The following is a 12,731-nucleotide window of genomic DNA, read 5'->3' as shown; positions in this document are numbered from 1 at the left end:
AGGTTTTAAGTAACTGTGATAACACATACAGGGCTTCATTTGTTTCAAACATTTAACTTTGCCTTCATACTGTATTTAAACATGACCAGAGTGAGAAAGCACTTCTGAGACATGAAGGACAAAAGCTGGGAGTTGTTTTGATATAAACAAAAAATAAATTTCTAAAACACCCATCCTAAACAAAGTGCTGTAAAGGCACGTACAACATGATGAAGAGACACATACCTAAATGAAGTAAATAAGTAAATAAAGCTTACTCTGCTCTTGTGAGACCCCATGTGGGTCTGGTGTCCCCAACATAAAGAAGAATATCAAACTGTTGGAGCACGTTCAAAGGAGACCACGAAGTTGGTAAGAGGACTGGAGCACCTCCCCTATGGAAACAAGCTGAAGAACTTGGGGCTGTTCAGCATGGAGAAGGTTGCTTGGAGACCTCACAGCAACCTTCCAGTATCTGAGGGGAGCCTACTGGAATTCCTTCACAGGAACTGTAGTGATAGGACAAGGAGTAATGGGTACAAACTGAAAAACGGGAAATTTAAGGCTGAATGTTAGGAAGAAATTCTTTACTGTGAAGGTGGGAAGACAGAGAAATAGGTTGCTCAGGGAAGCAGCGGATGCCACAACCCTGGCAGTGTCCAAGGCCAGGCTGGACAAGGCCTTGGGCCATCTGGTCTAGTAGGTGCTCCTGCCCATGGCAGAGGGGATTGAGACTAAATGATCTTTAAGGTCCTTTCCAACCCTTAACATTCTGTCATTCTGTATGTTTAAATTCAAGAAGAGAACCACCAGGCACAGCAATCTGATCACAAATCTCACAGACAGCACCACTGGTGGCTGCAGCCAGCTGCGTGTCTCAGGTGTTCGGGAAGACCTGAATGAATGGATAGCCCAAGCTCCCTCACGGTACCCTGCTGTCACTTCCCAAACCCCTCATGTGCTCCTCAAGGCCACCAGCAGCTGCCAACTGCCAGGAGCCCAGCTGGCAGTGCCCTGGACCCAGCCTCAGCACTGAGCCAGTCTGTCACTTTGGCTCTGAGAGGAAGGAACCCATCAGCCTCTGCTCTCTACCTGGGGAGTTTATCAACCCCAAAATCTTTAAAATGCTTAGAGAAAGATAAGGGTTTCTGCAGCAATAAAGGTAAAGGGTGGCTACCCGTAAAAATGTCAGGTATTTAGACAAACCCTTAGGGCTTACTACTGGTTAGGCCATATTAATTGGCTTCAATTTTCTGAAGTTAAAAAAGACCCCAACAAACCATCAAAAAAGCAAACCCAAAAAACCCCAAAACAACAAAAATTCACCACACCACCAAAAAACAAAACCAGATCACCATTAAGAGCAAAACTGGATGTTAAGAATCTCTAAACTTGTCATTCTTTCCTTCAATATAGAGCAGAAGGAACATCAAAATTTGAGCACAACTCTTTGTAAATCACTTAATGTACTTCAGGCTGAAGAAAACAGGAAATCTGACATACAGCTAGATTATCTCTGCTCAGGTAACATCCTAGTCTAACTCTAAGATGCCTTTCACACAAATTTACATACAGTAAACTGCTCAGGATTTGTTTTCTCAAGCCAAGCCAAACTTACCAACACAGGTAAACAAGAACATGTAGATTTTAAATACTGCCTTCATTCACAAACTGTACTTCCCCATTAGGGGAAGAGCTGGAAACAAAGACTGTGAATTGCCATGTTAGAAAAGGGTTACCTATCTCTTAAAACTATGTGCTTGATATTCTCAATATGAAAATATTTCAAGTATGATGCATCAACCCCATATATTACTTTATTTAAATAAACCAGATTTGTTGACTACTGTTAGTTGATTTTAATTTGTTAAAAAAGAAGCATTAATACTAAACTGAATACAGTTTTTAAGTGCTAGGCATAATGAGACTGAATATTCATTCATCCTTGCAGTACACAAAAGTCATTCTTAGTTTTCCTGAATGTATAAATGCAGCATCTTTGTAAGCTCATTCAGATCAAAATACATTCATATTTCCCCCACTATGCAGTTACTCTAAAACAAATGAAAAGGCTACTTGATGAGCCTCTTCCCACATCCAGCTTCAGATAAAGATGTTGTTCCCATGCGAACAGGCACAATGAATCAGAGTAAACTGTAAACAGACAGCAGAAATAAAAGAAAACCCAACAAACAACTACTACTGAGAAACAAGCAGCAACATACCCAATCAAAGCTTAAAAATACCACCACCTGGTTAGGAGGACCTGCTCCCTTTTCCTGTTTCATTAAATACTGCCTGTTACTCCTTAGGTGTAACACAGGATGCCACATGATGGCAGCAAACACCAAGCTTTAGGCTTACCTGCACAGGCTGGTCACCTGCTACTCTGAAGTCTTCAAGCTGCTGCATGTGCCACGCAGCCACGCCATAGGGCTCCTCAGCAGGCCTGCAGTCCAGGGGATTTGCCCGTAACTGCTCCTTGAGCCACATCTGAGTCCTCACTGCCGGCTGTATGGGAGCTCCGCTCACAGCCTGCTGTCCCAGCGTAACGTATCTCTGGCCAAAAGCTTCACAGCTGCCTGCCATAGGTTTGCTTTCAGGTAAGGCACTGTAGGTCAAGTCTAAGGCATGTCTCCTACTTGGGGAATCTGAAACAAAGTCATCTTTGCTGCACGTTTCAAATTTGTATTTGCAGTCCAGTAGAGAGGATCGTTTTTTCCCCATTTCTTTGTCCTCAATTTTTAGCAACTCCATGCTGTCATGCAAACAACTTGGCCCATTTGTCCTTAACTGAGGTGGCACGGCTTTGTCCGTACCAGCCCTGTATTCCACTGAATGACTACTTCCATCTTGGCTGAAGTTATTTGGTGAGCTGAGCTTTGACAAGGAGGACCATTTTCTTACAGGTCTTGCATCTTTCATGTCAAGAGAATTGTCCAGGGCTCCCTGATTTCTGCCTCCTCCTGACCGTACAAAGCTTGTACTCCATTTTGACCCATCAGACTTGAAAGCTTCCCTGTGTTTGGAAAGTGAAGAGCTGGCACTAGACAGCATCACATGGGCAGTGGGAATAGAAACCAGTGATCGGCTGGGCTTAAATGATGATGTACCACTTGAAGTTGAATGATCTGTGAAGAGAAATTTATCACGTAAATAAGTACAACACTGAGCTCATTAACATTCATTCAGATAGGATAAAATATCAAATTCAAGGTGAAATTCAAAATGGAAGGAAAGAGGTTTCTTGACAAAATAGGGTTTTCTAGACCATTCTAAACCATGAGAATGGAAACTAATTAAAGTGAGAGATTTTCAAGTATCTTTTGTTCAGGTGTCATGATTACAAAAAGAAAAGTGCACTAAGCACTGGAAACAGCAGCTCCAGACAGAATTGTCAGCCTGTGAGCCAGAGAAACAACCATTGCTCATTTCCCAGCTTTAAGCTGGCAGGCTGGATTTCTCACCCACCCCACATAATACTAAGGAGCTTCTATACCACAAATGGTACAGGTGTTCAGGAGCCCCAAAAGACTGGTTCCTCTTCCATCACCCCTCTTCTCATTTTTTAAAGGCAAAACAATTCAATAAATGCACTTTGTAAAATGGCAGTGCTGGAGACAAGCCAGTTTAATAATGGTCACTTGGACAGAGTTATTCATCCCTTCTGGATCTCACCAATTTCCAAGTATGCTTCCTGTGCTGTGTTTGGCTGGGAGGGAGTTAATTTTCTCCACAGTAGCTGATATGGGGCTATGTTTTGGATTTGTTCTGGAGACTGTGTTGGTGGTTTAGGGATATTTTAGTGCCTGCTGAGCAGTCCTTACACATAGTCAAGGTCTTTTCTGCTTCTCACCTTCTCACCCCACCACACCAGCAAAGGTGCTGGAGGTGCACAAGGAGCTGGGAGGGGACACAGCTGGAAGAGCTGACCCCAAGTAACCAGGTGGATATTCCATATCCTATGGAACCATGCTCAGCAATAAAACTATGGGGAAGGTTGGTTTGGGGGGCTGCTGCTCAGGCAGCAGTCAGCTGGTGGTGAGCAACTGTTTTCATTTGCAGCCTTTCTTGCTTCTTATTTCTCTACTACTTGCCTTGCAACTTTTTTCTTCTTTTCAATTATTAAACTGTTTTAATAATGTACCTCAACCCATGAGTTTTTTCACTTTTACACTTCCAATTCTTCTCCCCATCCCACCAGGCATGGGGGCAGGAGGAGTGAGTGTCTGTGTACTTACACACCCAAATACAACACCACAGAGAAAATGTGTATCGGTTTATAAAATCTTTCCCAAGTCAAAATATCAAGAACAGAGAAATCAGGAAGATGATATTCAGGAGGGAACAGTAGAACAAAGATAAGAGAGGAAAAGGAGAGATTACTGGGAACTGGCTGAGAGCTCTCACACACCCACCAACATGTGCTTATTAGCATCACAGGCTATGGACAACCAGAAATAAACACCTAATTCTCTGATTAGAGGATCAGCTCCCACCAAGTCAGGTTCATGGCAGACAGACAGAATGAAATTGCTCTAATTAAAAGATTCTTTTAGTCTCCCTTTTGCCAAAAAGCAAGACAGATACATTCTTCCTATTTCTTCTATGCTAACCTAGAGAGAACCTCTTTCTTTGAGATTTGTCAGCTACTATATGAATTCATACTGTGATAATTTAAAAGTAAAAAAATATTGTTCTACAACTGGCATAACCAGTTCGATGGCTACACTAGGTTAATGTGATTTGGTGAAAGCCAGAACGCATTTATTATTAATTAAGCATACTGTGAAAGCACGTATTTGACTCAATATACCACACCATAGAGAGGAAAAGGAAGAGAGCTTCCAACAGTGCAACAACTTTCAAAATTGGTAGCACTTCTTTTTCCATGTATCCAAATAAAAATATCCTTACCTGCAACTTGAATATTCCTCCCTATTTGGGATCAGACTTCCTCACTTTTTGCACTTGCAGCCCAATACAAATTAATACAGTCCTACAGTCACACTCTTCATGAGAAAAATTCATTATAGCCCACAAAAGAATAAACAGTTCCTTGATTGATACCTATTTATTACATAGTTAATGCCAGGACTCCTAGAAAGGCAGCAAATCTCGCTGAAGCCCTCCTGCCTCCCAATGAGTCCCTGCCCCACCACGTACCCTCTCGTTTCAGTGCATAAGCTCACACCACACAGTTTCTTGCTTCTACCCAGCTGCCTACTTTCATGGTAGTTACAGAACATCGCTCTCTGTAAGACTTGGCAGAACTGTCAGTGCTGGTTGAAGTGGACCAACAGTTTAAGAGCTATTTATAGGGCGCTGATGGCAGCCAGAGAACACATTCAGGGGCTGTCCTGTGCAAGGCCAGAAGTGGGACTTCGACAATCCTTGTGGGTCCCTTCCAACTCAAGATACTCTCTGATTCTATGATAAAGTTAAATGGACCAGTTTGTTACCTGATTAATCATGCTGCTACTTTATATGGAAGTAACATCTTTTGCATGCAAGACAAAAGACCTTCCTTCCTCCCTGCACTTCTTCCTTGAAAATTCTATACTGCAGAGAGAATCATTTCTATTGGCTGTTCTGTCTTGATATTGCTCAAGAGGTGGGACATGTTACAGAGGAAGACAGAAGGCCACACAACCCATTTCAAGCAGATGGAATCACAGTCTTCTGACCAAACACAACAGTGCCCACAGATACTGCAACAGCAGAGATGGTGACACTGCAGCACTATTCATTTCCAAATTGTGATATGTCCACCACATGTAACCTATTTGCCTGTGCCAGGTACAGTATCGGCTTCTTTCAGCTCTGCCTCCTGTCTTCTCTCATGGCACAGCAGATACTTGCATCAGAAGCCACTACAAATTGGGTACATCTGGCTATGCTGTGTAGCAGGGGTTGCAGCTTCCAGTCCAGCCCTGCTATGGAAATAAAGATACATGGCCACCTCTGTCTGAGGATGTCAAAGCTGTGACAAGAAAGCAAGAAAGGTATGTGACCTGATGGAGCTGGAGTCTCAAACGTATATATCATGAGATGGAAAGTGCAGGTTGGAGTCCTGCTTTTGGAGAATATGCAGCAGAAGAGCAGGAAGAGACTCCTGCTCTTCCCTCCTACCTTCTCAGTTAAAAGCAGGGATGGAAATGCACAGCAGAAAGAAATCCATCTCCTCATGTACAGGTAACTCCTTATCTTGATGCTGCTGGCTTTGTAACACTCAAGAAAACTAACTTTTGTATTGAGCCGTACCTAGAAGCTGAATCTTACACAGCACAAAGTCAGTCCAGCAGCAGTCCCAGGCCTTTTTATAGCCAAAGAAAATAAGAGTATATTAGAATTCAAAAAGAACTGATCTATGTTTTAGGCTATGCATATTTCTAGGACTAGAAATGTTACATCTGCAAGAGAAAGGAGAAAGAAATCCTGTATACATGTATCTATAAAACTTAAATAATAAAATATACATAGTACTATTTAATACAGCATTTTCAGTCTAAAATACTGACTTAATGTTACCCATACATGATCTTCAAACTAAAATTAAAACCACTAATAATTGTAAATGCATTATCTCCTTCATTTAGTAGAGTTATTAACATGTGGTACATTTTTATTTTTCCATCTTCTACTCTAAATTTAATTAAATTAAAAATTAATTAATTTTGAGTTAAGATTTAAACTTCTTTTCCTCACTTCCAATTCTAAACTCTTCAAACAGATTTGAATTTGGAATGCCACTTATATCCAAGTACAGCTGATGGATGTCTCTAATAATTTGTCTCAAAGAGAAACACAGTAATTTTGGCTTCAAGTTGTCCTAATTAGTCTTCCCATTAACGCTCACTGAAACATATGAGAAAATTCACACATTTTCTTAGAGCATATTGCTTAAGTCTGCCTTGCCTGCAGGCTCAGCTGGAAAGAGAACCAGTCTGCAATTCAGAAACATCCCTCAACACAAAAAGCAGGAAATTTGTAGATTTCATTGAAAATAGGAGAGAATACAGAAAGCATCATGAAACTTAAGAGACATTACTTCTTCTGTAGACACAGGAATAAGCTCCATCTGGCCAAATCCTGCCAAAGACTACTTTATTCAAGCAGCAGGTTTTTCCCTTCCATACAGGCAGGGGTAAGCAAACGCCAGTTCAGAACTGAAAGCACTCTCTCTTTGGGATTACTTGGGGTATACTTCACTGATCTGGTATTTATTTGAAGATTACAAACACTCTTAAATATGGCTTGTGTGTCTCCAGAGTCTTTCAAAGCTTAAAACTGGTCTCATTATTGAAAACCGAAACAGACAGGAGGATAAAAAAGGTAGCTAGATGCTACTGGTTTTCCTTTCAGCAAAAGCAGGATTATATGACAAATTTTTCTTTTCAATTATCCTAATAACGTTTTTTGGGGCCCACCATAAAACTCCCTGGAGTACTTTTCTAACAGGCATGACATTTTAATACCTGATCCAGTACTTCCAAAGCCACATAAATAAGAGAATTGAAATATGCTATTTTAGAAACGCATTACCAGATTTCTACCACATAACAGGAGCAGATGGAATAAAAAACTGAAGAACATTTCATATGGCTTTCCTACCATCTTGTGTTAAACTTCTGAAATATTTAATTACTGCTTATCTGGCATAGAAAATAATGTAATAGAGTCAATTTTAGTCTTAATAAAAAAACTAATCACAAAGAGAAAGCACAGCAGGCACTTTCTTCTGAAGGAGGGGTAGAAGAAAGAAACTCTCCAAAATAAAGTTAATGACCACCTCCTACTCATTTGCATTTCCCTGTTCAATGCTTTTTAAATTACTGAAAGAAAAACCCCTGAAGTAATTTCTCAGGCCAGACACACCAGCCTCATTCAGCTACTTAAAATCCTTATCTGTTGCCCAACAGTCAGTCAAAACACACAAGTCAGAAAAGGTTCACTGTAACCCTAAACAACTTCTTAAGCTGCAAAATGAAAACAGTGCTATGAGAGCTCCCATCTAAGATATACTTCTGCATGGGACAAATTCTTCAATGGTCCCAATAAGATATTATCAAACAGGAGCAGAGTAATCAGCCAGTATAGTTACCCAATATTAATCAAAACCAAAATGCATTTGATACATGTGTTTATGGGATGCACATTCATCTAATGCCATTGAAAACAGAGAACCTTCCTTGTGTGAAGGACTTTGAAATTTGATATTTTATCCAGGGTATAATTAGAATGCCCTGATCATGGAGAGAAACACCAGTATTAAAAACAGCTGACCTTCTCTTCCTGTCCTCCCTTCCCACCCACCCCCCAAAACACTAACATAGTTTATCCCAGTCCAGGAAAATAAACTAAATTATTCTTATTAACTAAGCAGAAGGTAAACAGGGAACATCAAGCCTCCATTATACATATTTAAGGTCTTGAATCTCACTGCAGTTTAGTGAGCAAAAGCTCGGACATTCATTATATGATGTCCGTTCCTCTGAACTGTTCTGTAGCTCTTAATTGCATGGACCCCAGCAACAAGCCACAGACAATTCCAGCATTCAACACAAGACTGAAGGGGCCATGAGTCTTCCATCTACCACACAAGCATGTGGCTGCTTCCCAGAAATCTCCAAAACAGTGGCTTTCAACAACAGAAGTGTCTGACTGTCCTGGGAGTTGGCTGAAACATAGTAGGATGATGTGCCATGACAGCAGTATTGATGCTACATGTGTGTTGCTCCCTGCCTACCTATTCATAGACTGGACCAGCCTTAATTCAGCAGAGATAATCAGATGAGCCAAGTGAGACATTTCAAAGTGGTCAGGCAGGAGGACAGTCCTAGCAAAAAGCCCTAAGCACATGACTCATCATTCTCTGGAAGCAAAAGCATGCCTTTCCAGGGTGCAGTAGCAGTCACAGGAATGGTTGGGGCTTGGTTGGTTTGCTGGGGGTTTTTTGCTACTGTCTAGATTCTTCACCATTCTTTTTACAAGCCCTCTTCATATTCCCTCAAGTTTACTATGCCAAAATATGAGGTGGATGAAGGAAGGAAATCTCTGCAAATAACTCTTTTCCAAAGGATAAATAAGAACACACATCAGAAAAGGCTGTGGCAGAAGCACAGAAGGAAGCTCTGCAGACACAGCAGAGAACTGGTCAGACACTTAACAAGTTTTGTATGAGAAAGAATTCTTAAATATTGCTTGTTTGTAAAGTTCTGTGTTTGAACAAAAAGGAACTATAAAAGAATAACAAAAAACTTACTAGAGGCAAAACAATACTAACTAATGCTAATTTTAAATAATATTAAATACTAAAATACTTACTGCCAGTAAACGGAGATGGTAGTGTCACATCTATGCCTTCAAAGCAGAAACAGTCATGTGGTGTTCAGAAGCAAGTCCAATTAATGTCAATTGGAAAAAAGAAGGAAGTTCGCTGCCTTCCACCATCACCATCACTGTACTGCCAGTATCAATCAGAACTCTTTTACATAAGATGTGGATTGCAAACTCCAAGTCAGTTCTACTTTGTTTCACATTAATTGTGTGGGATTTTCCGTTATCTACTGTGTTGCACACCAAATGAATGCAAGTTCTACCTAAAACCTCGCTAGGTTTAGAAGTTGAAGGAATTAAAAAACTATGTAATTCACAAAGAATTTGAACAGTACGACACTGAAAAATATGAATGTGAACTTACAAGGTTGCAGCTGAGACAGGATTTCAAAAATGTGAAGCAATTTTGTTGCTTTTAGGACTTTCCTTCAGATCAAATACTGGTAAAGCTACTATCCCTGAGCAGTGCTACTGCAGAGAGATGGAAGAAGGAATAAATGGTAGGACAGCCTCACAGGCCTCCTACAATGTAGAGAAATCAAAAAATACTACAAGGCAAGTTTAAAGGACTTTTAATAAGTAGAGCAGAAAGCCATGCTAGTAAGAGTAAAAGCTGCACACATAAGTACCAGGATGGCATAGACACATGTATCAGTGTTACCTCTGGTAACAGAGTTCCAGCAAATGGCAAACAGCTTCTTAGGCATCCTTACGAACCAAAGGAATGCTACATACATATGAACATACTTGAACAGAAACTTGCCAAACATACCCCATCCAATTTACTAAAAACCTGGCCACTTGGTATCCATCTTCATTATCCTCCGCCTCTATGGCTCATGAAATTAACATTTCCCCCATTTGTGATTTCTCATTCTTTTCCATGCCCTTCAGGCAAACACACCTTCTCCCTTTTTTGCTAAGAGAGGTGATAAGGTAACAACAATCCTACTCAGACAAGTAATGAGGACAACAGTGTGCATCTGCAAATAATATGAAAAAAGAGGAAGGGGGAAACAAGTATATTCTAAAGTTTATTAAAGCTTAACACAGAAACTGTCATTGAATACAACAAAATTATACCTCTTTACTGAACAAAGGAAAAGTATTTACTCAAAGAAAATTACTCGTATTTCCCTATTTTCACATTATTCACATCCTGTTTTCAGCTTACCATGGGAAAGGTTGTCTTGATTCACTTAGATTTACCTGAAAATTCAGTATTTTCCCTAGAACACAGTACTGACAAGGAACACATGCTCCAGGAGCTACTACTTAAGTTTTAGTATTTCTGGTACTGAAATACTCTTTCACAAGTCTGCTCTTTGACCAAGTCTCATGAGGTCACAGCCAACACTCACCAGCTTTGATTTATTTAAAGAGTGCTGTCCCATGCTTGAGAGGTCATCCCTGTACATTAACATCAGGTTCCCACCACGCCTTCTGAGACAGCAGACCTGGCAAAAACCTCAGTAGTGAAGTTCTTAAGATTCTAGCAGCAAGAACACACAACTAAGTGACACAGTGGGCCACACCTTCACATGATCTCACCTTAGCACTACGAATCAATCTCTGCGTTCCACATCCCATTTCAAGACCCAAGTTCTTAATTCCATCACTTGTCATCTAACTTAAGAGGCAATCTTGAGCATCTTCCCAGAAAATTGCACAGGAGCGATCAAACCACAATCAGTGCCAAAACGAAGCACACAGAGATCATACATTTTCTTTTTTGATCATGCATGATCAGTTAAAAAACCATTACACATGAGACAAGCTCTGTAGAAAGTGTTAGCTTTCTCCTCTGTGCCACTGCAGTCAGATCTGAGGCCAAAGTTCCCAATACTAACTGAAGTTAAAATACATTTGGTAGAATGACCTGTCATCCAAAACACTCCTTGTTAAAAGTTCACACATTCCCCTGAAATATATAGCTGGGTTTTTTTGTGCAAGAAAATACTGGGTAAAATGATCCACATTTTGCTTTAAAAAATTTCTTTAAACTAGCTGTTTGGCAGTATCAATTATTATAAGACTCAAATAATAAAATTTTACATGTATTTCAATTAACAAAGCTTAACAGAAATGTTTAACAGTACTTTGTTTTTTGCAACAGTTGACTTCAAGGAGACTGCACCAAGGCAGTGCAACAATTTTTGATAGGGGAAAACGAATACAAACTCCACAAACAGAAAAAGGCAAGTACACGTGAGTGGTACAGTAAACCTGAGGTCCTAATACTCATTAGGTATATACATGCAGAGAGGAAAAAGAAAACCCCTATGCCCCCCAACATATCAGATACACACCAAGTATATCTGTCCTGCCCAAGGGATCTTAGCCTAACTGATATTTTAGGACACAAAAAAAGAGTATTGCCTATTAATATTTCTGTGAAGTGCCAATTTACCCAGCAATATCTAGGCTAATAATACTCAGATGGGGAATCCGCAACTCCAAAAGAGAAGCATCTTCGAAAAAATTTAGTAACTTCTACTCTTGAGCCAGATCTGGGACAACTTAGCTCACTCACATGAAACCCAGATTCAGTAGATGATGTAACAGGGGACTGTAAAGGAAAGTAGCAGTGTATAGAGGGGGGATGCTGCCACTCCAAAATGAAGTCAGACATCGGTCCTGTGCAACAAGGGCAACTCTAATGAACAGGCACATAGTTCAAAAAGCAGCAGGCAAAACTTGTTTTACAGGAAAAGATTATTCAGCAGAGAAAAATAAATCACAGCAAAGTCAACTACTGCAAGATTCTATTCTTATTTTCCTTCCTCTACTCAGTTATTCCAGATGCCAATGTTAGAGAAATCTGAAAGTGCAGATTCATTAAAAGAACAAGCGACAAATACAAAACCATGGGATATTTAACTGAAGCAGAAAATATTTCACAGATTTTATCTGAGCAAATAGTCTAAAGTAAACAGCAGGTAAGCCCAAGAGCAATTTTTTACTCCATATCAGTCACTGAAAAAAAGTTATTTATGACTGCTATTGGTCCAAGCTTGCAATGGTCATCTGCTAAATTAATCTGTAAAGAAAAAGGCTAACCTAACTTACATAAAAATCTCTTTAGATGAGAAAACTGAGCATGTTAAGATAGAAGTATGTCTTAAAAGAATGAACTCATTTTTACCAGAATACAATAAACCTTTTGATTTTATATTCTGCCTCTTTAACCAAGGATATCACAAACCCACGGCCAAACATAATAGCGATTTCTAGAAGTACAACAGAATAAAGAATGCTCTGAACAACCATTTTCAAAAAGTTAAACTTTCCCAGCAGTAAGTGCCAAAAAAAATGCCCCATCCTCAGTACAGCACCTGAGAGAAAACTGTGCTGCAGGATGTTCACAGGCTGCTGTGGAGTACATGTGAGTTACATGCAGCTGGTCACCACAA

At 40.1% G+C, this 12,731-nt stretch overlaps 1 protein-coding gene across 2 annotated transcripts in view; it reads right to left on the bottom strand.

The window, feature by feature from the left end:
• CEP85L (centrosomal protein 85 like) overlaps positions 1-12,731 on the bottom strand; it is a 177,923-nt gene that overhangs the window by 62,025 nt on the left and 103,167 nt on the right. For both annotated transcript variants that reach the window (XM_069010908.1, XM_069010907.1), the window contains one exon: positions 2,344-3,110. In XM_069010908.1, coding sequence (XP_068867009.1) covers positions 2,344-3,110 — 767 coding nt within the window. The remainder of the gene's footprint in view (positions 1-2,343; positions 3,111-12,731) is intronic.

This window comes from Aphelocoma coerulescens, chromosome 3 (genome assembly GCF_041296385.1).
Source record: "Aphelocoma coerulescens isolate FSJ_1873_10779 chromosome 3, UR_Acoe_1.0, whole genome shotgun sequence".
Lineage (NCBI taxonomy): Eukaryota > Metazoa > Chordata > Aves > Passeriformes > Corvidae > Aphelocoma > Aphelocoma coerulescens.
The sequence above is the reverse complement of the archived record's forward strand: the minus strand, read 5'-3'. Positions and strand labels throughout refer to the sequence as shown.